A 27,146-nucleotide genomic window follows, 5' to 3' on the forward strand; every position below is an offset into this window, starting at 1 on the left:
TAACAAAGTATCACAAACTGGGTTGCTTTGTGAAATTTGTTGTTTCACATTTCTGGAGGCTGGAAATCCAAGATGAAGGATGTCAGCAGGGATCGGAGGGCTGTGAGAGAGAATCTATTCCCTGCCTCTTCCCTAGCTTCTGGTAGTTTCCTGGGAACCTCTGGCATTCCTTGGCTGGTAGAGGCCTCACTCTTACCTATGCCCTCATTTTCACGTAGCAGTCTCCCTGTGTGCATGTCTCTTTATCCAGATTCCCCCTTTTATAAGGATACTAGTCATATTGGATTAGTGCTCACCTTAATGACCTTATATTAATTTAATCTTCCAAATAAGAGATTCTGGTGTTGAAATTTCAACATGTAAATTTTGATGGGACACAATCCAACCAATAACAAACGAGGTCTGAGAATCTGTGTTTCTCTAGCAGCTCCCTAGATAATTTGATGATGTGCCAGATTTGGGTATCCTGTGTTCAGGGATCAGCTTGCCTCTGATAACCCTTTGAGAATCCTTATGCCCTGCAGTAGACTGAATGTTTGTGTCCCCGTCTCACTGCCCCTGCCCCAGCAAATTCGGATATTGAAACTTACTCCCCAGTGTGATGGTATTTGGAGGTGAGGACTTTGGGAAGTGATTAGGTCATGAAGATGGAGCCAATGGGATTAGTGCCCCTATTCCCTTACTAAAGAGATCCCAGGGAGCTCACTTGTGATTTCTGCTATGTGAAGTTGCAACAAGAAGATGCCATCTGTGAACCAGGAAGTGAGCTTTTACCAAACACTGAATCTGCTGGTGACTTGATGCTGGATTTCCCAGCTTCCAGAACTGTGAGCAATAAATACCTGTTGTTTATAAACCATACAGTCTATGGTGTTTTTGTTACAGCAGCCTAAACAGACTAAGACATGCCCTTTCTTCTAAGGTCACTTCAGGAAACTCACTGGGCCAATCTGAAAGCAGTAGAGCACCAAATAGCATTTCCACTAGCATGGATCATGCCTTTTGCTTCTAGGTCCATGCTAATGGACATTTTGATAGAAGGCTGTTGTTATGCTAGCAGCCATTCCTTATGGTGCCCCAAACATGCCATTCCTCTCAACCCTCCATTCCCTACCCATCTGGAATAATTTCTCCTGTGAAGTTGAAGCACATTTTCAGATGTCTCAGTGGGGTCAGAAGGCCAGACATTTTCAAGTAACTTAATTAGTGTAGCTTTGATTAATGTCCCTCAGAGTTTTTTAAACTTTACATTGATACACATTCATTATAATGCAAAAATCTGAAGTGTATAGTTTGATGAATTTTACATGTGTATATATCCGTATAACCACCACCCAGAGCAAGATATAAAATGTTTCCAGCAAGATATATTTCCATAACTTTGTACCTGTGAGATCATCTGTGTTTTTGCATGTAATTTGTCCCTTTTTATTCCTGTGTAGTATTCATTCCATTGTATGCATATGCCGTGATTTATTTATCCATTTGCCCATTGATGAATATTTGAGTTTTTCCAGTTTTTGCTATCATGAATAAAGCTTCTTTGAACATTCTTACACATGTCTTTTGGTGAACATATGCACTCCTTTTTCTTGGATATATCCTAAGGGTGTATTAATGGATCATAGAGTAGATTTCTGTTGCCCTAGTAGATATTGCCAGAAAGTTTTCCAAAGTGCTTATTATACTAATCCATACTCTCAGCAGCTTGTATAAAAGTTCCCATTGCTTCATGTCTTCACCAAAACTTCGTAATGTTTATCTTTTGCAGGTTAGTCATTCTAGTGATATCTATATCTATCTGATACAGCTATATAGTGATAATGTTATGTGGATTATTTTGCAGTTTTCTGAAGAATAAAGATTTTAAATACCTTTGCATATATTTTGTTGTCGTTCCGATTTGTTTTGCCATCTGGATATCCTCTTTTGTGAACTACCTGCCTGTTTCAAGACTTTTTGCCCATTTTTTAAATGGGGAATTTGTCTTGTCTTACTGATATGTTGCAATTCTTATTTTGTTAAATATGAGTTCTTAGTCAGATCTTTCTACTTAAAACATCTTATAGCTTGTGACTTACTTTCCTTTTTTTAATAGTGTCTTTTGAAAAAGTGTTCTTAATTTCATTGAAGCCTAATTTGCTGATATTTTTTTCTTTTATGGTTAGTGCTTTTTGTGTCCTGTTTATAAATATTTTCCTACTTCCTGGTACTCAAGACTTAAAATATAGTAATATTAAACATTATAGTCTCCAATATGGCTGACATTTTCATAAATATGATAAACTTTACATCATACTGCATGCATATTAGCTATAGAGGTCATCAATTTTTAGTCATGTAAACCTGATCTAATCTCTCAGATATAATATGATTTGTTACTTGAATTCCTTATATGTTGCTATTGCTTTTTCTTATGAAAATGTAAAACCCAATACTTAATCTGAAGTGCTAAAACTTGGATATATGCATGTTCTCACTTATAATATAAGTAGGAGCTGGATGATGAGAACACATGGACACAAAGGGGAAGAACAGATACTGGGGGCTACTTGAGGATGGAGGGTGGAAAGACGAAGAGGATCAGAGAAAATAACTACTGGGTACTAGGCTTAGTATCTGGGTGATGAAATAATCTGTACAACAAACCCCCATGACACGACCTTACCTATATAATAAATCTGCACATGTACCCCTGAACCTAAAATGAAAGTTAAAAAACAAAACAAAACTTGGAAATACACATTTTGCTAAATATGTTCAAAGACGTAATAAATAATTGAAAACCACTTGTTTAAAGAAAAAAAAAAAGAGGCCAGGCACGGTGGCTCACGCCTGTAATCCCAGCATTTTGGGAGGCCGAGGCAGGCGGATCACGAGGTCAGGAGATGGAGACCATCCTGGCTAACACGGTGAAACCCTGTCTCTACTAAAAATACAAAAAATTAGCTGGGCGTGGTGCCAGGCGCCTGTAGTCCCAGCTACTCGGGAGGCTGAGGCAGGAGAATGGCGTGAACCCGGGAGGCGGAGCTTGCAGTGAGCCGAGATGGCGCCACTGCAGTCCGGCCTGGGCGACAGAGTGAAACTCAGTCTCAAAAAAAAAAAAAAAAAAAAAAGAAATGCATGGTTAATGTATTACAAAGCTGTGTCATTTAGTATTTGTTATTCTAAGATCTCACGTACACACACACAACACGCAGATATACACTGGGAGACAAATTTTCTTTCTTTCTTTCTTTCTTTATTCGAGGCAGAATCTTACTCTGTCACCTAGGCTGGAGTGCACTGGCGCGATCTCGGCAAACTCTGCCTCACGGGTTCAAGTGATTCTCCTGCCCCAGCCTCCCGAGTAGCTGGAATTATAGGTGGACATCACCATGCCTGGCTAATTTTTGTATTTTTAGTGGAGATGGGGTTTCACCATGTTGACCAGGCTGGTCTCCAACTCTTGGATTCAGGTGATCTCCCCACATTGACCTCCCAAAGAGCTGGGAGTACAGGTGTGAGCCACCGTACTGGGCCTAAAGCACTACTTTAAATTCTTCATGGGTTTTCTTTTCACATTTAAAAAATGTTTACCCAGGAAATTTAGGACAAATAGAGAAATGTTAAGAGAACAATGTTAACTCCCTCCTGCCCTTCAATTGGCTTTTACCATTTATCAACATTTTTCTAGTCTTATTCATCAGTTTCCTCATACACAATTATTTTTTCTAGAGTATTTTAAAGAAAATTCTGGATGTTTTATCTGTAAATATTTTATGAACCTCTAACATTAAAACTTTTTAAATACAACTATTGTCACATCCAACAAAATTAACAATGATTTATTAAATTATCTAATAACTAGTCTATACTAAAATGTCTTATTTATTGCAGAGTTGTCTTTTTATAGTTGGTTTGTTCAAATCAGAATTCAAGTCCTCATAATTGATTCTTGAGGCTCTTAAGCCTTTTCTATCAGAAGAATTAGAGCTTTCTGACTTGGTAAAGTTAATGCACATGAGTATTCTTGATATATGGAGATGGACAAAATTTCTCTTTTTTTCTTTTCTCTTTACTTTGAATAGGCGTACTAAACATGTATGTACACACACACACTACATTAAAAAATGCTTTGAAATAGTATACCCAAGGTAATTATTTTATTATTATGTGTTAAGTTTCTCTTAGATCACTTAAGTAAAATGTGCCTATTTGGCAAATTTGTTTTCTGGAATATTTCAGATGACTCTTGATTGCCATTGAACACTTGTATCAAAATTATATGTATATAAAACAAATAATATTTGTTTTCCTGAAGCTTGGTAGTTTGTGATATCAAATTTTTATATTAAAAATTATATATAACATTCAAGCTAATGCAAGTTTATAATTCTGTAATGGCATAATTAAGATGCAATGACAACATCATAAACCACAAAATTCCTCTTGTCATAATCTTCCTTTTTGGAAAGCGGACTTAACATACTGTGTTTTAATTTCAGTTTGTATAAGAGTTAGAATAAATCTCCAGAACGTGTGTCTCTGTTATGTGTTTATCCCTTGAATATTCATACCTGTAGATATTAAATGAAAATTATAAAATCTATTCTTATGACTATTTTTTCCTTTTTTAAACCAATTTCTCATTTATACCAAAAATTTAATTATTCTGATAAGATTTCTAATAGGCATTTCTTCAGTTTCATATCGAAGAATAAAAAATATATAGCTTTTTTTTCTTTTTTTTTTTTTTTTGAGGCAGAGTCTCGCTGTGTTGCCCAGGCTGGAGTGCAATGGCATGATCTCGGCTCACTGCAACCTCTACCTTCTGGGTTCAAGCAATTCTCCTGCCTCAGCCTCCCTAGTAGCTGGGATTACAAACACCTGCCATCATACCTGGCTAATTTTTGTATTTTTATAGAGACAGGGTTTCACCATGTTGCTCAGGCTGGTCTTGAACTCCTGACCTCAGGTGACTCACTTGCCTCGGCCTCCCAAAATGTTGGGATTACCGGCGTGAGCCACAGGGCCCAGCCTATAGCATGCTTTTTAATTATTGGATTTACAGCTATGATTCCCTCCCCATATACGTATTTTTCTAGTTTTCATATTTTGTGATGTAGCCTTGTACGTTATTAAACATAAATACATATAAGCATTACTATGCATTAAGTCACAGTAAAAAGGCAAAAACATCATTTCAAATAGAATAATTGTTTCATGGTAGATTACACGTGACAAACAACATTTACATATTTCTCAGATTTCATCTTCACAGTTCTGGTAATTAGATAGGCAGATACTTAATCTGTATTTTATAGATGAGAACTGGCCTCAAAGATGTTGAGTTTTTGCCCAAAGTAATATCAGTCACTCTGGACCTGCGCCTGGATTTTCTTTGTCCCAGTCCAGTTGTCATTTCATTAAACTATTATTATTGATGCAGTTGATATATTTTCTTTTCAATAATGCTTAAAACTATATTTTGGTCTTTAGTTAATTCTTGGCTAATCAGTTGTAATTTTTCTGCTTTAGTCATTGGAAACCTTTCTGATACGTTTTCAAAATGTACTTTCTTGAAACTGAGCTTCTAGCATTGTTAATATCAGTTAAGCAAATTACAAGTGATTCACTTAAGTAATGAGAGAAAATTCAAGCATGCATTTTGTTACACAATAAAGGCAGAAAAGGAGTATGTGAAGATTCTCTGAAATCTTCTGCTACTGAAATTCATCAAACGTGATTTTTCTTACATATATAAGTTAATATGAAATATGAATGACATTTTTAACAAGAGAAGTAGAACACATTAATCTCCATAATTCCTAACAGCATTTAATTTTTGTGGATATTTTTGTTCTTTTTTCTAGTGGCTTTTCATGGCCTACCACTGAAAATCAAGAAAGAACCCCATAGTCCATGTTCAGAAATCGGCTCTGCCTGCAGTCAAGAACAGCCCTTTAAATTCAGCTATGGAGAAAAGTGCCTGTACAATGTCAGGTAAAGCCACCAGTTGTATGTATGCAGTATAGTGGTTCTTATCAAATCAAAAGGTCCAGAATAATATGAAATCTCAAGTCATATTTTATGAGTTACAACTTTATTATGTAACAAGCTAATTAGGTAATGCATTTAGCAGAACTCTAAAGAACCATTTACCATCCAATCAGACACTTTGGATTCATTTTAAAGCAGTAATTTTTATCGAGATCATTAGTTGCTTTTCTACTGTAGTGATGCATCTTGGGTTTGAAAAAGGGGTTTTACTTGGCACAAGCAGCTTTTGAAAGTTCCCATTAGAATGAATGCATTATACACTTTAGATAGAGAGTTTGTAGAAAAAAAAAGAAACATTTGGCAGGTCTAAGCAGTACATTAGTTATATGTCAGGCTTTGCAGATGATCTATAAGATGAGTTCATGGACAATTGCAATAAAACTGGAATTTCATAAGGCTTAGCAGAGGCTATTATCTATTAAAAAGCTGGTTGTTCTTCTGATGATAATAAAGGGTGGTGCAGTAAAAGTACATTGTTCATTTATTAGAAAATTTGATCACATATATGTTCATTAAAAACCCTTCAAAGTAAATTGCATGATGCTACTTTTCATATTGGCCTTTAATTGCATAAAGAAAAAGTTGGCTGTCTCTACCGAGTATTATCACTCTCAATTACAGTAGAAACTTAGTTCTTAAAAGAAGTTAGTTTGGAAACTTACACAAATTATTCCAAATATTCGTACTGTTTTATAATTTATATCAATTCAGATTCATCGTACATTATGACCCAAAGGGGTCTTCTATTAAATATTTCCTCAGATATTTATTGCATACACTGTTTATGTCCAAGATATGTAAGATTCTAGAAACATAGGCCAGATGCGGTGGCTCATGCCTTTAATCCCAGCACTTTGGGAGGCAGAGCTGGTCGGATCACCTGAGGTCGGGAGTTCAAGACCAGCCTGACCAATATGGAGAAACTAAAAATACAAAATTAGCCGGGCATGGTGGTGCATGCCTGTAATCCCAGCTACTCTGGAGGCTGAGACAGGAGAATCGCTTGAACCTGGGAGGTGGAGGTTGCTGTGAGCCGAGATCACACCATTGCACTCCAGCCTGGGCAACAAGAGCAAGATTCTGTCTCAAAAATAAAAGAGAAACATAGACTTGTGTCATTATGGCAGCTGACCAATGCTCAGATATTTTATTACCATTTGTTCTTGCAAACTTGTCTTTTATATTTGCTTTTCTAAGAGGTTCACCAGAGCCTGAAATTATGAGCTAGCTCAGTTGAAACTGCAAAGTTTTATAAAAAAGGTCTCTTGTAGAAGCTAACTATTAAAGCATACTGAGTTCAGATAAGGCAGTATTGATCGATCTGAGTTTTATTTTATAGTTTAGTTTTGTTTTTGCATTTTCTCCTTACAAGTACTGTGTATCCACAGCATAATTATTTAACATATTGAGGAATTTCTAGTCAATGCCAGTTAGATATAGAATTGTCATTGCCTTTCAGCATTAATCAGAATTGTGACTGTGAAATCATCACTGTTTTATATGCCATATCTGACATCCACAAATCAATAATAAAGGAATTGCCTGAATATTTTGTGTTTCTTTTGGGGGATGAAAAATCCCCACAGCGATATATGGTATATGCGATAAATTCTGGTACTTCCATCTCTATACAGAAAATATTATTGAGTACAGCATTTCATGGGGGAATAGTATCATTTTTTTCTTCATTCATGAGAATGAGTTAGGTGAACCATTTCACAAAAGAAGTGGGTTTTTCTTCAGAAATACTGGTAAAGAACATAGGTGGAACCAAACATGCAATTCATTATATGAACGCTGTTGACTTTGCTTTAAAGCAAGAGCAGCCTTGTGCAGCATATATTCCTTTACTGCTTGTAAAAGATTTTTGCAGCTGGATATAATTCCGTTGCATTGCTGGAGCAACAGAATAAGTTATTACATAATTTAATTCAAAAAGAATTATTTCTTTCTAAAGAAAAAAAGTGTACTGATGATTGCTTTTTATTTTATTTTACTTACTTTTTTTGAGACAGGGTCTCACTCGGTCAGCCAGGCTGGAGTGCAGTGGCGCAATCTGGGCTCACTGCATCCTCTGCCTCCCGAGTTCAAGCGATCCTCTCACCTCAGTCTCATGAATATCTGAGCCTACAGACATGCATCACCATGCCTAGCTAATTTTTTGTATTTTTAGTAGAGACAGGGTTTCACCATGTTGCTCAGGCTGGTCTTAAACTCCTGTGCTTAAGCGATCCTCCCACCTCAGCCTCCCAAAGTGCTAGGATCACCGGCATGAGCCACTGCGCCCAGCAAAATGAAATACAGCATTCTAACTTAGAAATGTCCTGTTGTTAAAAAAAATTTAAGAAAATTTAGTTTTAGTAAAATATTTTATAGATGACAAAAATTAGTTAAATCACATTCCTGAAAGTTACACATAGGAAAGCAATTTAAAATCATAATATAAAATCAAACTTACTCATTTTATTCTTTTGTAACTGTGAGTGTTTAGAAGTTAGACTATAATAGGATTTTATTCCTAATAACATTATTTTGTACTTATTCTCTAAGAAAGTTTAAATATATCTGACATTTTAATTTACCTCATTAATCTTCATTATCCCATGTGAGGAAGTTAATGCCAAGCATCATTTATTTAATATAATAAAAGGAAAATAAAGTAAAAGCATTGCCTTCTTAAAATCCCACCACAAACAAAAGCAAGCCAGGTATAGTCTCTACCTTATTAAGCTGATGTTAGTTCTTGTTTTAAAATCTTACATAATATAAAAGAAGAATATAATATCAGAAGTATTTAATGATTTAGGAAAGATCTATCAAACTTTCTCAAATAGATATATCAAGAATAGATGGAAAAAATACCACTGCTTTTTTGGACGTAATTTCCCTATACTAAGTTGTTTGTATATGCATTAAAAATACACATTTAATATTTGTTCTGTTACAATGTTTTGCATTAATTATCCTATTTTCTGTTTAAGGGTGTTGTGATTTTGAAGTTTATCTGTTCTGGATTTCAACAACAACAGCAACAACAAAGTTTTCATTTCCATTTGACTTAAGTCTAAAATATCTTTTCTTCCTTTGGATTAGAAACTTTTTTAAAAAATTGCTCCAAAGAAAGAAATGTTCTCTTTTCTTTTGTCCCCTGGGTAGTGCCTATGATCAGAAGCCACAAGTGGGAATGAGGCCCTCCAACCCCCCAACACCATCCAGCACGCCAGTGTCCCCACTGCATCATGCATCTCCAAACTCAACTCATACACCGAAACCTGACCGGGCCTTCCCAGCTCACCTCCCTCCATCGCAGTCCATACCAGATAGCAGCTACCCCATGGACCACAGGTAACCTGCAGATACCAGTTTTCTAGAAACTGTTTTTTGCATTCTTGGAAAAAATTTCTATTAACAATTCTGAAGGCCTAGAGTAGATTTAAGGTGAGCCTATTATTTTTGCACATCTGTGCAAAATATTTTCAGAAAGAGCTCACTCTGTCTATACTTATAATTTGTGGAGAAAGTCATTTATAAACATTCCTTTTATAAACATTTAAATTGGTTGCTAAAATGGAAAATTAATCTATCTACTGACATTTGAGCATTTCCCTTTCGCTTTGCTTGAATTAAATTGCTTCACTTAAACTTTAAATCAGATCATCCCATTTTTATGAGCATATGTGTGTACTTGTTCTGTAAAGTTAGGAGACTAATTTTAGTAGGTAGCTTATGGAATTAGGTTTTTTACCTTATATTGAATGGTTCAGCTGTACATAGTTTTGCAGAATATAACTTATTTGATTAAAACTGTTGACCATCTTTTCCAGGTGATGAATATTTCATATCAGTAGACGCATGACTCTGGACACTGAGAATATACAATTAAAGAGATAGAGACTCAATTAGTATTACTTAGAAAGGAGCAAGCAAGAAACATAGCGTAGATCTAAGGAGAATACTGCGTTAGGTAATTCTTGACTCCTTGAGATTAAGAAATTCATATTTAAATAAAACATTAAATAAAACCTGTAGAGGTTCTGAGATGTACTACTTTAATATACAGCTTAAAATCCAGGTTGCTTATATACAGCATCTCTCCTTCTTTATCTCTTCTGCCTTGTGCTTCTATATGCAGTGGTGTGCTGGTAAATGTTTAGCAACAGCCTGCATGAGAGAAAAACGAAACGCCCTCATCAGTAGCTTTTGCTGGGTCTGTGATGTACATATTGCTTTCATGGCCCACTATGAGCCATCACTGTGACAACCCTGAATGCCGAGTTGCAAAGATGCAATAGCACAGCGTAACGTAGTATTTCTAGCATACGGATACGGGAGACATAAGTAACCTCAGGTGTATAATTGGTAGTAAGATACTTAGAAAGTGGTGAGTTTTGCATTTTTATCTTTTGTTTTTAACATATTTTTTGATTGTGAAGTTATCTAATTTAACTCTTAATAGTGGCTGTGTTTAAGAACTGGCTCAAAAAATTCCTGCAAGTTTGACAATAAGTCAGTGCAAACTGGCTCTGAGACACCATTGTAAAAGTTAACTCAGCAAAAGGAATCTTCTAGATCAGCAGAGGAAAGCAGATGATGTGCCACTGGCAAATTTCTGAAAATAAGGGAGCACTCAAATCTGCTTTTTATAGGTTTTTTCATGGGACTCAATCTCAAATTCAGAAACTCATTTTGCTGTAAAGGGCATAAGATGAAAGCGTTCTTTACAATGTGATACAAAGCCTTGTCTTTTTCCACCCTTGTTTCCATCACTAAGTCCTCTTGTGGGGTAGTTATTAAATGCTTCCTATTATCTTTTTCTTCTCACCCCGTAGCCTTGAGACTTTGTCAGAGTGCAATGGTATGTGCATCTGTGTAAACAGTTTTGTAAATACAGATGAAAGAATTCTTATTGCAGGGTGGGCCATTAAACAGATGCACATTGTGCAGAGCTAAAAGGGAACAAAAAAGTATGAACAAACAAAGTTTTATTTTCTCCACTACTGGTGACTTCTCGGAGTTCTTGATAACTGAATCTCACTCTTCTGATCAGTGCCAGAATTATAGATTGTATAATTTGCTTTTTGTGCAAACTAGTTATTTCTTAGGGAAGGTGACTGCTGAATAAGCAGTGTGCCTGGTTTTAGGTGACCTAACTTGAAATGTTTTAGCCAAATCCATTTTAGTTTCTCTACTTGAAGTCAAATATTTGAGACTGAGAACAGCCGGCCCGGAACTCCAAGAGGGAAGCTCAGGGTCTTTTCCCACTGACCCCTGACTGAGTTTTGAGGACAGTACCAGCTGGCCAGTCCCAGGAAAATCTCTAAAGCCGTATGTTTCTGAGGAGGATTTCTTAGAGGGCTCTGGCCAACAAATGACAGTCCCTCAGTTATAAATGGCAAATTTGCTCTGGGAACAGATCCTTTCCCCAAAACACCCCCTCCAGCCAGGCACCCCACTTCACTCTGGGAACGCTTTACGGCCAACTGGCCTGCACCCTGCTTCCTTTCCTCAGCCTCACTCTGCTCCTCGGGCGAGCCCTTTGGCACTTTTTCCTGAACCCACTGTGCAGGAGCCCTGTCTCTCTTTCTCAGTGTTTCCACCACTTACACCCTGTTTTTCTTTATCTGGGAGTTCATCAGCATGTTCTCCTTATCTGTTAACTCCTTACCAGAAGCTTCTTGAATCACTTTCTCTTTACCATTGGTCAGTGGCTCCTAAGAATTGCACCAAAACCTTGCAACTTCCTGAGAAGCATGCGTGTTTGATATATACATGTTCCCCAGCAACTTCCAACTGGAATCAGGTCGACTCGTAAAAACAAATGGCTTGATTCCTTACAAAGCTTTCAGTTACAAGTATTATTAACTTCCTTTTAAGGCTTCGCAAGTGAGCCAGTTTCTTATTTTAACTTCAAGTTACAATTTTCTGATTCACTCCTTGACAGTTCTTAATGATAATTTCTGTTTCTTTTTTTGGCTAATGAAATAAGCAAGAGAAGGGAAATGAATGCAGTGCCAGTCAGCCTAACTGCTCTGCAATATCCGAGTTTCTAAGTTTATTTTCTGCAGGTGTAGGTGGAATTTCAGTGCTTTCCATGACCACCAGTGAGCCTAGAGTTAAATCACAGGATGGAGTGTTCTTGGAAATGCTAAAGCAATCGCTTTGCCATTCTTTAGCTTTTACCTTATTTTCATTTAACATTACCAAAATTAAATGCTAACTTTCCAAATTAAAGTCTCAGGAATGCTTTTAGTGGGGGGGGGGGGTGGGTTAATAGGCTTATATTTGCTCATAGAAATGTTTTATAGGTTATTTTTAAGCACTCCTGGGGCATTTTTAGAGCACTTTTAAATCTTTAATTAATCCACATCTTTGTGGTGGGTCAATGATATTATGGATGAGAAACACAGAACAGAACGATTATGTGATTAGCCAATCGTTATAAAGTATAACCAAGAACAAAGACGCAGAGGACTCATTTCTAGCCTTCTGCTGAGGCCTCAGAACTTCCTCATGTCCTAACAGCGGGACTTGCCCCAAACCTATACAACATTATATGTTATTTTCACCTTTGGAGATCAGCTGTGCATTTATGCTTATTTTTATCAACTTGATACTGTATTTGAATCTATTGGAAGCCAATATGGTCTGCATTGCTGTTTGACAGTAAAGAGGTAGTCTTTTTAAAACTAGCTTGGGTTTGAGTCCTTATAATACCCAGTTTTGTTTCTTACTAGAATGCAATGTTAATTAGGACGTTGTTGAGGAATTGAAAGTCCTGCTGATTTGAGAAAAGAGTCATTCCTCTCTTGCTTCCTCAGCAATGGATGGTAATGGAAGGAAAACCAATAAGTAGGTTTTTGCTTGGTTGGTTTTTTGTTTATTGATCAGTTTGGTAACAGAATTAAAAGATAGAGGATGCAGTTTGAGATCAGACTCTATTTCCCTCCCCCCCTTTTTTTTCTGGTATATAATCATTTAACACTCTTCTGTGTGGAAATTATCAGTGATCCAATTGATTTAGAACTAGGCATTTTAGCCATTAATCATTGTGTGTGTGTGTGTGTGTGTGTGTGTGTAAAATCCTCAAAGTTGTTCATTGCTCTCCAATCCTTACTCAAAGTACATCTTTAATTCATATACTGCAACAGTGCTGCAAGAGACTGATTAGAAAAGGAATATAAGTCATATGATTAAAAAACGTAGAGCTACTAATCCAGGAAAGAAAAATGTAATGCTTGTTAAAGATTTACACTTCAGGTCAGCTGGTATCATGTTCATTCACTAAGAAATGAAAAACCGTATCCGTATTTTAAAGAATGTTCCATGTTACCATTTCATCTGAAACACACTCTCTTATTCCCTAGATTTCGCCGCCAGCTTTCTGAACCCTGTAACTCCTTTCCTCCTTTGCCGACAATGCCAAGGGAAGGACGTCCTATGTACCAACGCCAGATGTCTGAGCCAAACATCCCCTTCCCACCACAAGGCTTTAAGCAGGAGTACCACGACCCAGTGTATGAACACAACACCATGGTTGGCAGTGCGGCCAGCCAAAGCTTTCCCCCTCCTCTGATGATTAAACAGGAACCCAGAGATTTTGCATATGACTCAGGTAGGCCTGTGCTCTGCGCAAATTACATTCAGGGCACTTTTTCACCTCCCTTGTCACATTGGTTAGTGTTGGTATCAGACTAGGTTGCTCCTGACCATTTTTTAATAAGATCTTTCAGATTTTGTCCCTTCATTGAAACTTCATCTACGTGTAAAGGTTTGGACTATCAGGTCATTTTGACATGAGGTGATGGTTGAAATAGTGTCTGGAAACAAAACCAGTTTAAAGAAAAATACGCTTTACAGAATTATGCAGTCTCAGCTCGAGAGGGACATTGCAATTTTTTTTCTTAATTCTGCACTTTTTTTCTTCTTATTTTGCTACTACAGTGCTATTTAATAAAAATGTTTACAGAAAGTAATATTCTTCTGAACTAGGTCACATATTGCTTATAACATTTAAAAAAAAATTACTGGGGTCCTGGTGCGGTGGCTCACGCCTGTAATCCCAGCACTTTGGGAGGCTGAGACCGGTGGATCACGAGGTAAGGAGATTAAGGCCACCCTGGCTAACATGGTGAAACCCCGTCTCTACTAAAAGTACAAAAAATTAGCCAGGCATGGTGGCATGTGCCTGTAGTCCCAGCTACTCAGGAGGCTGAGGCAAGAGAATCGCTTGAACCCGGGAGGCAGAGGTTGCAGTGAGCCGAGATCACACCACTATACTCCAGCCTGGGTGACAGAGAGAGACTCCGTCTCAAAAATCTTAAAAAAAAAAAAAAAAAAAATTATTGGTGGCAAAGATTCTAAGTGTTCGTAAGTAAGAATTCTTACATATTAAGAGGGGAATAACAGATTATTCATAGAATTTAGCTTTGTCTCTGTGAGCTAGAAAGTAGTACAAAGCAGCGTGTCAAGTGGGGGAGAGGAGTTTCCTGAAAGGAGGGAGGGTTTAAAATCTTTTCCAGTCTGGTGGTTCATGCCTGTAATCCCAGCACTTTGGGAGGCCGAGGTGGGCGGATTACGAGGTCAGCAGATTGAGACCATCCTGGCTAACACGGTGAAACCCTGTCTCTACTAAAAATACAAAAAATTAACTGGGCACGGTGGCAGGTGCCTGTAGTCCCAGCTGCTTGGTAGGCTGAGGCAGGAAAGTTGCTTGAACCCAGGAGGTGGAGGTTGCAGTGAGCCGAGATTGTGCCACTGCACTCCAGCCTGGGTGACAGAGTAAGACTCCGTCTCAAAAAAAAAAATTTCTTTTCCAAATAGTGTCACCAACTTTGCCAATATTTGAACCTTGAGGCTTTAAAAGAATTACTTAACTCTGCTGAGTTTTTCCTTCTATAATCTGCCAAATCAGGACATCTGTTTTTAACACATCTCAGGTATTTTGAAAAATAATCTATGAAATAAAAGCTAATGTTTATAAGGTTACCATGTACCTGTAAAATATTGTTAACATTATTGTATCTGTGGTCAATAGATGGTTGTGGATGTGGAAATATTTGAGAACAGTTTCCTTTTGTCTGGATATAAAGTTTGGGCATTCTTTATGAAGGGAGTATTGCTTCCTCTGCTGAGTTTTTCTATCATCAGTCTACTTGAGTAAAGAAAACTATCTCCAGGTCTTGAGTTACCAGTTTGCATATAAGATTACCTGCTTGATAATGAACTGCCCTTAAGACTCTGCAAAAGAGAGCCCTGTGACTTAGAAGTCTCCCTCTGGTCATCCTTCTATACTGGCCAATAAGTTCAAAGGATGAAGGGAATTGGCCCCCTTGAGGCATGCCTCAACTTCTAGAAAGCATGCAAGCTCTCCAAAACCTGTGAATTCTCTGCCCAAGTGGCCTTGAGTCTACTTCCAGAGCCTGAGCAAGTTCATCCCAGGCCCTGTTTTCTGAAAGCAGAGCACATTGCTCCTATATATAGTCTAGGTTCAAGGGTGGCTAAAGGGCAGTTGTTCGTGAAGGCATGAGGATGGATCTTGATGTGTGAAACTCTCACAGTGTGGCCCAATATTGAGCTCGAGGATAGGGAGAGAGACAAAAAGTGGGGTGTGTCAGGATCTGAAGACTGGGTACTAGCTCTCTCCATACCATACTCTTCCAGGCTCATTTTAGAGATTTCCTCAACTACTAAACTTGACATGGCTGTGAGGTTGTTATGGTATACAGTTGCAAAGATGAGAAGACACCTTATTTATCAGTTTGCTTGGCTGATTTATAATTTAAGAAATTTTAACAGATTGTATAAGAGTCTTTATTTGAATTTTTGCCCCAGGGACTGTAATTTGGGGAGTATCTTGAAATTCCCATTGTGGTTTCAGTTTAGAACCTTTTGTATCGTCCACTGGTGTCTCTAATTAAGAACCCTGCAATACAGTGGGCTTTATTATAAATAGTACACATTTATCTCTGTAAATTTCAAATCCTGTTAATTGATATTATCCTTATTCCCCAAAACACATTTTAATTTGTTGTAGTTTTTAAAATTCATCATGATTTCAAGAAACTTTATGTGGAAATCATATAAATTATCTCAAATAATCATTCCAAAGAACATGTATAGCATAGCACTTAAAATATTTCTTTTTGTGCTCTAGAAATGAATTTTTTTTGAGACGGAGTCCCGCTCTGTCGCCCAGGCTTGAGTGCAGTGGTACGTTCTCAGCTCACTGCAACCTCCGCCTCCCAGGTCCAAGCAATTCTCCTGCCTCAGCCTCCCGAGTAACTGGGATTACAGGCGCCCACCACCACGCCCAGCTGATTTTTGTGGTTTTAGTAGAGACGGGGTTTCACCATGTTGGCCAGGCTGGTCTCAAACTCCTGACCTCAGGTGATCTGGCCGCCTTGGCCTCCCAAAGTGCTGGGATTACTGGTGTGAGCCACCATGACCTGCCTAGAAATGTTTTTATATGTATGATACCAAAAACAGCAACATTGAAACTCTTCTTTTTTTTTTTTTTTTTTGAGATGGAGTCTCGCTCTGTTGCCAGGCTGGAGTGCAGTGGCATGATCTCGGCTCACCGCAACCTCCGCCTCCCAGGTTCAAGCGATTCTCTTGCCTCAGCCTCTGGAGTAGCTGAGATTACAGGCATGCACCACCATGCCCAGCTAATTTTGTATTTTTAGTAGAGACAGGGTTTCTCCATGTTGGTCAGGCTGGTCTCAATCTCTTGACCTACTGATCTGCCCGCCTCGGCCTGCCAAAGTGCTGGGATTACAGGCGTGGGCCACTATGCCCAGCCTGAAACGGTTTTCTTGATTCTGTGATTGCTCCATGTATATCTTCTCCCCATATTTATATTGTATATACAGTTATATGTAGTGTGGTATTGAGAATGTACAACTTTTCTTAAGAAGATGTGAACCTAATGGAAAAGAGATTTTAAAATTCTAATAAGGGTGAAATATAGCATCTTGTGCTGTAAGAATTACATTCATACATAATATGGACTTCAGAGCCAGTCACTATTTGACCCTCAAAAGCACAGACTGAGTCATATATAATCTTCAAAACATAGTCCAGCATCGTTTGTCGAAGGTATGTATGGCATCTCTTTTGTAAGTATGCCATGTCTTGCAGATTACTTGTAAAATTCTTACCTAAAAAGCTATTAATTTTATATTGCATTCTCCCCTTTAAATTATATTTAAAATTACCAAAGTTGTATACCACCTTTGAGCTCTAATTTCAATATTGCGAGTAGGATACAGTTGTGTTTTGCTTGAATAGTTAAATGGTAAAATTATATCTTTCCGACCGGATTTAAAATAAATATAGTAACCCCATAACCAGGGCCTATGAAAAGTTAATCTGTGGGTATCAAAATGTATTTGATTCGCCACGATATTGCTGCAGTTACGTTGACACATATGTATATGTCATACATTGCAATCAACAAATATGATCCGTAGATATTTTGTTTGGTTGTCATTAATTTTTTCATCCTTGCTGAAAGTACGCTTAATAACCTTTGAGGAAATCTAATGCATTTATCACTGAATCAGTGATTTCTTTTTTCACCTATTGGTGTTGAACAAATAGCACATTAGGAAGCACATAGATTTATATGTGGTTTAAAAACAATGTAAAAAGCATTTTATTTGTATTTGTATTTTGAGATGGAGTTTCATTCTGTCGCCCAGGCTGGAGTACAGTGGTGTGATTTCAGCTCACTGCAACCTCCGCATCCCACGTTCAAGCAGTTCTCCTGCCTCAGCCTCCCGAGTAGCTGGGACTACAGGCGTGTGCCACCACGCCCAGCTGATTTTTCTGTGTTTTTAATTAGAGATAGGGGTTCATCATGTTGGCTAGGCTGGTCTCAAACGCCTGACCTCAAGTGATCCGCCAGCCTCAGCCTCCCAAAGTGCTGGGATTACAGGCATGAGCCACTGTGCCCTGCCGTAAAAAGCATTTTCTAAGTCAGTTAACTCAGCATCTATGATCCAAAGGCTATTCTTACGGAGGACCTTTAGAACTCTTTATTGCTTAATTCTATACACTATAAATGTTGTGAAAATAAAAGAAGCCTCGTAAGGGGAAAAGGTAGCTTATGATTGTGCTGTAATAAAGCCTGACATTAATTATGACATGGGAAATGGAAGGTCTATTAGTTATAATTATAATTACAGGAATGCAATTTCAACTGCCTAATATTTAAGATAAAAAATGCAAAATACTATGTTAGTAGAGTATACATTTTTATTCAGGAGAAAAGAAAAAAACTTTGATCAGAAGACAGTGAGGAAACAAGAAAAAGATATTTAGGGCCAATTTGATGAACCAGTACAGTATGATCATGATTGTATCATGATACTAGGTTCTAAAAGATCCAATCCAATCCATCTATTATTGTCCCTTTCCTTCTCTTCTCTAGCCTATTATGCTGCATAAAGCAGTACACATTTTTTGTTGTTGTTGGTTGGTTGCTTTTTTCTAAATCCAACATGATATTTTTTTTCATGCCCTTATGGTCAAATGCCCACATAAGAAGTGTTAAATACACATTGAGTGCTTCATCTGGAGTGCCTCATGGAGATTCCCATACAAAGTATCCTATTTTCTTAGAGTCAAGACTGTTTGCCCGTTTTCATGACCACATATGAGGTTTTGCAAATTCAGAATGTCCAGTGAGGCAAATATTTTAGATGTTTATAGCAATATATTTTATTAGAGCTGAATTTGTTAGTTGGTTGGTTGATATTTTGCTTTTTTTGTTTCATTTGATTTTACTTTTTGATATCTTACAGTAGATTTTTTTAGAGGGGTAGTGGGCACATGAAACTAAACTTTGACTTCAGAAAATATCAGCACACAATGTTCACATGTTTTGATGGGGGTAATTTCACTCTCAGGAATTTATTCTAAGAAATAGTGAAAGATGCATAGTCAATGTTTGAGAGAGACAGAGAGAAAGCAAAATATTAAAAATATATAATAGGTGAATGGTAAAGTAAGTTATGGGTACCTGTAAAAGAAATATTATGCAGCCATTAGAAGTCAGATATTTGAAAAATATTTAATGAAATGAGACTACTGAGTTTTTGAAAGTATGCAAAGCGTAACTCATGCAAATTAAGAGCCAGTATAGAAATACCTTGGCTATATATAGGTGGTGATATTATAGGTGATATTTTGTATCTGTGAAGTATTAATATTTTATATTTCAACAATGCTTATGTGCTGCTTTCCTAATCAAACAGAATGAGTATTTAAAAAAAAAAAAATCAATCCGGCCAGGCGCGGTGGCTCACGCCTGTAATCCCAGCACTTTGGGAGGGCGGGGTGGGCGGATCACGAGGTCAGGAGATCAAGACCATGGTGAAACCCCGTCTCTATTAAAAAAATACAAAAAATTAGCCGGGCGCAGTGGCGGGCGCCTGTAGTCCCAGCTACTCGGGAGGCTGAGGCGGGAGAATGGTGTGAACCTGGGAGGTGAAGCTTGCAGTGAGCCAAGACTGCGCCACTGCACTCCAGCCTGGGCAACAGAGCCAGACTCCCTCTCAAAAAAATCAATCAATTTGTAGTTGAAGAAGAGAAGTGTCCAAACTCATCACGTCAGTCCTATAAGTGAAAACAAGTAAAGGATGTTATAGTCTTATATGTTGTAAGCGTAAATGACTTTCTATTGGTTTGCGTCTAGGACTGCCTTAGAGGAGGGAGGGAAAATAATGCCCTACTTAGTGGGATTCATGTTCACCTTGCACAGTGCTTGCAATTCTACCATTAGGATTTTATTCCTTTGCACATTGTAGTGTGTTAAAAATCTTAACCTAGTAGTTGGTTGGAGGAGTAATGTACATTAATAAGGTGTTTTTAGCCCTTAAGACCTATTCTGTTATCCTAATTAAACAATGCTTCTCGGCCATGTGGTGGAGCAACTTAATCAGAGTAGGGAATGAAGAGAGGGAAAGAAGAACTTTCAAAGGCAAGAGGAAGATAGCTAAAATAAGAAAATAAAGGACAATGCTGCGTACTTTGAGCTTAGAGAGAGTAGGAAATAAAAGCAGAGGGTAAGGGTGAGAACTCACCATCATATGTTTGCCAAAGAAAGTGTTTTTGCATTTTTAAATTGTGTTTCTTAAGGCCACTCCTGCCGCTACTGATGAGGCCTTTTTTCAATTTGGAGGCACTTAACTCTTTGGCGGCAAATGTTGTTCGTGCGATTTTAAATTGGGAAGTTGACACAAATAAATGTTTCATAGAATTCTAAATCCTTTTATCATGAAAGCTCTTGAAGTTCACCTACTTCAAACTTCTTCTCCACACCCAAATTTTACAGATAAATATCTGAGGTTCATCCAAATGAAGTAACTTACCATCAGTTACAGATATATCGTGAAGCAGCCAAAACTAAAATTAGGATTTTCTAATTCTTAGTTTAGTGGAGAGTTCATGATTTGTCTTTCTACATAATTGTTCAGATTAAAGGGAAATACTGAGTGTTTTTGTATGGTTTTTGAAGGCTCTTCGTGATCCAGGGCATCTGCTTGAAGATGTGAGGTGTGCTTTCACTAATTTGGGAGGAGCACATTTCACTTTAAATAGTGCCCACATTTTACTCTAAATGTTAGGTGTTCACTGAAGTGAGGTAGAAAAATAGAGCAATTCAACGATATAAATGATGAAGGTGTATTCTGCTTTCTTTTAAAAAATATACCACGAGCATTCTTAAGAACTGAGATTATCAAAGAAGTGATCTTTTGTAATAGCTCTTTTGAAAAAGGCTGAAAAACAATGAGAAGAAAAAGTGGCTAATTAATGGCCCTTCCAAGCTCTAAATCCTTGATTGCATGAACTTACAGTTTGAGTCTTCTCATTGGACCTCACTCTTTCTTTCTTAATGCCCTTGATGGTGGCTCAGTGTCAGCTGAATCCATGTTTCACATGTAAGCTTATGAGGGACTACAGGATCTCAAACAGATGTAAAGAAAGCTGTTTTTGAGGAATAGGGTGCTTTTTCCATTCTTCATTTTATTTATTTATTTATTTATTTTTTTTTTTTGAGACGGAGTTTCACTCTTGTTGCCCCGGCTGGAGTACAATGGCACGATCTCAGCTCACCACAACCTCCGCGTCCCTGATTCAAATGATTCTCCTGCCTCAGCCTTCTGAGTAGCTGGGATCACAGGCGTGCGCCACCACCATGCCCGGCTAATTTTGTATTTTTAGTAGAGACGGGGTTTCTCCATGTTGGTCATGCTGGTCTCAAACTTCTGACCTTAGGTGATCCGCCCGCCTCAGCCTCCCAAAATGCTGGGATAACAGGCATGAGCCACCGTGCCCAGCCCATTCTCTTCATTTAAAATCCATCCATTATTCACCCCAACAACCCCTCCCAAGCTCCTCATATACTTCTTTATTACCCTATTAGGGCTTTGACGAAAGCCAGTAGAAAAGCCTCTAAGTTTAGAGAACGGTTATCTGTCCTTAGCATATCGAAAAATTATGTGTAGGCAGAAAAATGATGAAATAAATACTGAAAAAATATTTAGCTTATGTTAAATATGTTAAAACTGGAATATGTTTAACTTTCATCTGTCAGAGCTCACAAATCTATCTGCTGTTCACATAGGCCCAAGCTGGCACTTTAATCAAGAAATTTAAATACTCTTGGGTTTCTGAAATGGCAAGAGAGGAATGTTTTTATATTGTAAATGTTATTCTATGTTTTGCTGTGTTGGTGGATACTCATCCTAATCAAATAGTAGGAAAAGTAGTGAAGTAATTCCTAATGCCTCCTGTAGTAGTAAGCATTGCTTGGGCTTCCCCTTGCAGAGTTTATAATATGGTTTGAAAGTGAAAGTTGTAGGATTAAATAATTGGTTAATGGAGCAAGAACAACGTGGTTATTTTCTGCATCCATATAAAAATATAAATGTGTAGTGTTTTATAGGTTTGGAGATGACGTGTCAGGGCCTCAATCAACTGACTAAACTTGCACAAAACTTAAGAAAAAAATAACAACATTCAGAGGGCTAAAATATCCCAGTCATTTATTTCTAAACTATTACTATTGCATTTATTACTACTACTCATCTAGCAATATCTCAGAAATTGTGTCATCAGGATATTTTACCTTAAAAAACAATTTATTACTATTTACTTACAAGATAAGATACGTATTCTAGGGAAACTAATCTCATACATATTTCCCAATACACTTTTCTTTCATCCTTTCTGAACAATTGGGGCACACATAAACAACCAAAAATATTATCCAGGAAACAGAAAGTATGCAGTGATTACAAAAAGGAAAGCTGTTGAAAGACACTAATTAAAGTCAGATGGAACACAGGGAGTAGAAATAAAGGTAAATGATATTTATTTTGAATATTCAAGGCTTACTATAAACTAGCAGACTTCATTATTTCCAAAATGGAAAGCCCATGATCAATAATTTCTCCCTCTTGAACATTCTACGTGTGTGTGTCTTGTTTTGTTTTGGCTGATGTGTTTTAAAGAGATAGGGTCTTGCTGTCTTGCCCAGGTAAGTTGCTAACTCTTGGCCTCAAGCAATTCTCCCTCCTCAGCCTCACCGTGGTTGGGATTACAGGTGCATACCACCACTGTCTGATGTCACTTACTATTCAGTGTTTTCACATTGAAGAAATTATTTTATCTTAGTTATTTTTAAAAAATTGTGTTATTGCTGGGATTCTAATTAGGCAGCTAAGGAGGAAAGGAAGTAGGATAGTATTTTTCTATTCATATTCCCTTTGAAAGTATGGAATAGTCACCAAGTTGTTACGAATGTATGCCTTCTTCTCTTCTCAGCAACTACAACAGTCTATCTCAAGGCCCGCCTCCCTCTTATATAGCTATAGGAGAAGGCCTAGAATTATAAAAACCACAATATCTAAAACTCTGAACACCTAAACAAATTATTTCAATATAGATAATGCATATACTTCTCAAATCAATCTATTATGAATTTTATATCCAGCCCCTAATAATTATAAAGTTGTAATTCATGTATTACATTGATCAGACTTTAAATACATTGAATAATGGAAGTTAGAAAACATATTACAGTTATTTTAAATATGAAATATTACATTTGAAGATATTCATCTTCAGTTTGTCATTTTTATTTACATATTTTTGAACCACCTTAAAGAGTAATTCCTTAGAAAATACTGAATATTTTTAAAGCCCTGGAAAAAAAGTTAGCAAAAAATTAATAATTCGGTATACGTTCACTCTTTAGTGATTTTCCTCTGTCTCATATTTTTTCTGAATGGTGGGTTCATCTCCCACCTGCCTATGTTAAGTATTTTAGTTTTGAGCTCTAACATATGGCCATAAATTTATTTATTCTGTATGACTTTATTAATCAGATATTAGAAATTGGAGGTTAAATATTTGTCATAATGCCATAATAAATAATCCTTCCCAGGTTTAAAACCAAAGACTGGGCAATTTTTCTGTTTATCCTCTTCCTTTTCTGTAGGCATGGTAAGGATCTGTTGATCAGTGGTTTAGAGATATACACAGGGACTGTTTACTGCAACTTTTTTCTCACATGGCTTCAGGTCACTGAAAGAAAAAAGTGTTTTTTTCCCCTTTGGAGTCAAGGACCAAATTACAAATGGCGGGTAAAACCCATTCCATATTTAACACTATTCAGGATAGGATTGACTCTTCAAAAAGTATTTCCATAATTGCTCATATATTGCTTCCTCTCCCTAAAAACTCTGGATATTTTTAAATATTGCCATCTTTAGTAATTTCCAGTGCAGCAATGATTATGATTCCATGAACTTTGGCCTTTTGTGCTTGATATGTAACACTTCCAAAGGCCAAACCGTGGCCTTATTCCATTACAAAACATCATTTGCTTATGGCTACATTTTCTCCTGAAACATGGCAGCTCATTTTTTCCCTCCTAACTCTAAAACTATTGCTTGAAGACATTCAAGTGTAGGATCACTTGGGAACTTTAAAGAATGAGCTATTGAACTTTCAGAAAATGTTAACATCTTAGCTCTTTCTCAATATCCAAAGATAATTTTCTTTTACTCAGCCAGTGATTTGTGGACTAGTAGATCACTTAATCTCTGATTTTTAGGTGCTTCAATCGTGAAAAGTGACAGTGATGTCTTCCTAATTGATTTTCATATTGTAATAGAGGTCATAGATTGGCCTCACAATTTGACTTTGCCTTTTATTGCTTAGCATGTCTCATATGAGTTTTCCTCATTCCTTTTGGAGTTAAAATTGCAAATCTCCCAAAGCAGTACTCTGGCCCACTATATCAGTTTTTCTAAGAAATACTTAAATATGCTCTAAATCTACAGTTACAGTAAGTGACATTGGCTCTAGTGATTTGATTTGAGAATTGAGACTACAGTCTGGATTTACTCTTTATGCATTAACACAGGCCAAATGGACAGGGACTGCATTTTAAGGCAGTAATGGAAGGCTGAAGGCTGTCTTAAACCAATCATACCAGTTTTACCCATGACTGATTGATCCCTAGGGGCAGAGCCCTGTAAGCATTTCTCTTACATGAATGGACGCTATAGAGCCTGGAGTTTCATTCATAAAATGGAGACTGAAAGGACACACACACACACACACACACACACACACACTCACTCTCTCTGGAATGTCCATTTATACAGAGCTGAAGGGTGTAGTGTTCCATCAGCTGCTGCTTTTGCCAGTTGACTGGAAGTAATGATTAATGCTCATTGGTCCTGCTTGCAAGTAACCTGACACTATTTATGGCCTTGCAGTGTTCCTAATGTATAGTGAATGAGAAGACAACATTCTCAAATCAGAAACATAAACAGGAACTGGTGGGTCTGAATTCCATTCAAATATGTCATTTCAGCCCCACAGTGTTTGTCTAACTTGGATTTTACAGGCAGGAAAGGGGGAAGGGATGGATAATCTGCTTGTGAGTTGTACTAGCTTGGAAAAAGGCAATTAGAAGGGGGTGGAGTGTGCTTTTATAATGTGGGACTTTTAGTTTCTTTTTTCATAAAACAACCAGGATATTTAGGCCCAGAACTGCTTATTTGAAGTCCGTAAAGTGAACATACAACTGTTTTTATTAGTGGAACTGAGGTTTGAAATTAAATGAGACATTTTAAAGATACATGTTTGGATCTCTCTTCTCTCTCTCTGTGTGTGTGTGTGTGTGTGTGTCTTTGTGTGTTTTTGTCTGTTTCATGAATGTGAACAAAAGAAGGGAACATATAACATTTTTTAAAGTGCTTACCTAACTAAGTATATGTTTTTAGGTTTCGAATATAGTTTTAGAATTTTTACACTTAAATGATTTCTATACTTAAATGAGTTAACTAATAGGTTTGAGGAAAAGAGACATTTTATTTCATAAAACATTTTCAACTAGGATATGAACAACTTGAAAAAATTTTCAAGGGATTTTTATCAGATTAAATGGATGGTTATTGTTCTTATTGTGTGTGTGTGTGTGTGTGTGTGTGTGTATGGTTTCTATTTAGTTGTTTCTAACAATCTGGAAAATTTTACAGGAGAGTAATTCAAAGATAAATATGAAAAGTATCAAAAAAAAAAAAAACCAAAAGAACAACAAGCATGTGTTATTGTGATTCATTTAACTATTCTCTTTAAAAGTATTTTTCAACTCTCCGTTCTGTTAATTTTTTTTTCTAGTATGTGGGTCTGTACATTTCACTGCTCCATCTGTTTTTCTTAGTATTAAAAAATAAAACCACTCACTTAGTATGACACTGGAAATATTATACTAAATCCTGGGCCTGACATCCATTTACGATTTGTGTCATATTGAGCATGTTTTGTAACCCCTTATGCCTCCAGTTTCCTCATTTATAAAGGGCAAATAACTCATCTTTTAGTGTTTCTGTAACGGTTAAATATGGTTATGTTTATAAAGTTACTGATACAGTTTCTAGCACATAATAGAGGTGCAGGCAATAATAAAGGATTTCCGTTGACATGATTTTATTTTGACTAGATACTTCTTCAAAGACTGCTAGTCCTTTATTAAGACGCCATTATTATTTCTAATAATTAAAAGTACAATATTTGGGGCTAGAGGATAAGATAAAATAAGAGAGACAATACTCTTAAAACAATCATATTGTGCTAGTCCAGCAAGAGAAACAGTCTTGCTGAACTTCTTACTAGTATTATTCATATTCAAAGCAAATAGAAAAAGTTATCTGAATGTTGTGGTGATCCAAGGAGAGATGAAAACAAGAGGACAAAGCTGTTCATGGTATGTTTTTTTTCAAATCATGTAGATTCCAGCAAGAGAGAAATTTAGCATTGAAATTCCACATTAAAACCACTATCTCTTCAGAATGTTGTGTGGCCCATTTTGGCAGCTAATGGCATCCTGTATCATATTTTCTTTTTTTTTTTTTTTTTTTGAGATGGAGTCTCACTCTGCCTCCCAGGCTGGAGTGCAGTGGCACGATCTTGGCTCACTGCAAGCTCCGCCTCCCGGGTTCACACCATTCTCCTGCCTCAGCCTCCCGAGTAGCTGGGACTACTGGCGCCCGCCACCACGCCTGGCTAACTTTTTGTGTTTTCAGTAGAGGCGGGGTTTCACTGTGTTAGCCAGGATGGTCTCGACCTCCTGACCTCATGATCTGCCTGCCTCGGCCTCCCAAAGTGCTGGGATTACAGGCGTGAGCCACCGCGCCCGGCCTCATATTTTCTTTTAAACCTCTGTTAATTGTCAAGAGTATGGTAGTATGAAATAAATACTCAAAGTTGGTCAGGCGCGGTGGCTCACACCTGTAACCCCAGTACTTTGGGAGGCCAAGGCGGCAGATCACCTGAAGTCAGGAGTTCAAAACCAGCCTGACTTAAGATAGTGAAACCCTGTTTCTACTAAAAGTACAAAATTAGCAGGGCATGGTGGTGCATGCCTGTAATCCCAGCTACTAGGGAGGCTGAGGCAGGAGAATCACTTGAACCTGGGAGGCAGAGGTTGCAGTGAGCTGAGATCGCACCATTACACTCCATCCTGGGCAACAAGAGCGAAACTCCATCTCAAAATAAATAAATAAATAAATACTCAAAGTTAC

General features: G+C 37.3%; 1 protein-coding gene across 5 annotated transcripts in view; it reads left to right on the forward strand.

The window, feature by feature from the left end:
• Positions 1–27,146, forward strand: part of ETV1 (ETS variant transcription factor 1) — a 97,856-nt gene that overhangs the window by 44,757 nt on the left and 25,953 nt on the right. For all 5 annotated transcript variants that reach the window (XM_054496221.2, XM_054496222.2, XM_063667520.1 and 2 more), the window contains 3 exons: positions 5,856–5,985; positions 9,199–9,387; positions 13,407–13,654. In XM_054496221.2, coding sequence (XP_054352196.1) covers positions 5,856–5,985; positions 9,199–9,387; positions 13,407–13,654 — 567 coding nt within the window. The remainder of the gene's footprint in view (positions 1–5,855; positions 5,986–9,198; positions 9,388–13,406; positions 13,655–27,146) is intronic.

Source organism: Pongo pygmaeus, chromosome 6, assembly GCF_028885625.2.
Source record: "Pongo pygmaeus isolate AG05252 chromosome 6, NHGRI_mPonPyg2-v2.0_pri, whole genome shotgun sequence".
Lineage (NCBI taxonomy): Eukaryota > Metazoa > Chordata > Mammalia > Primates > Hominidae > Pongo > Pongo pygmaeus.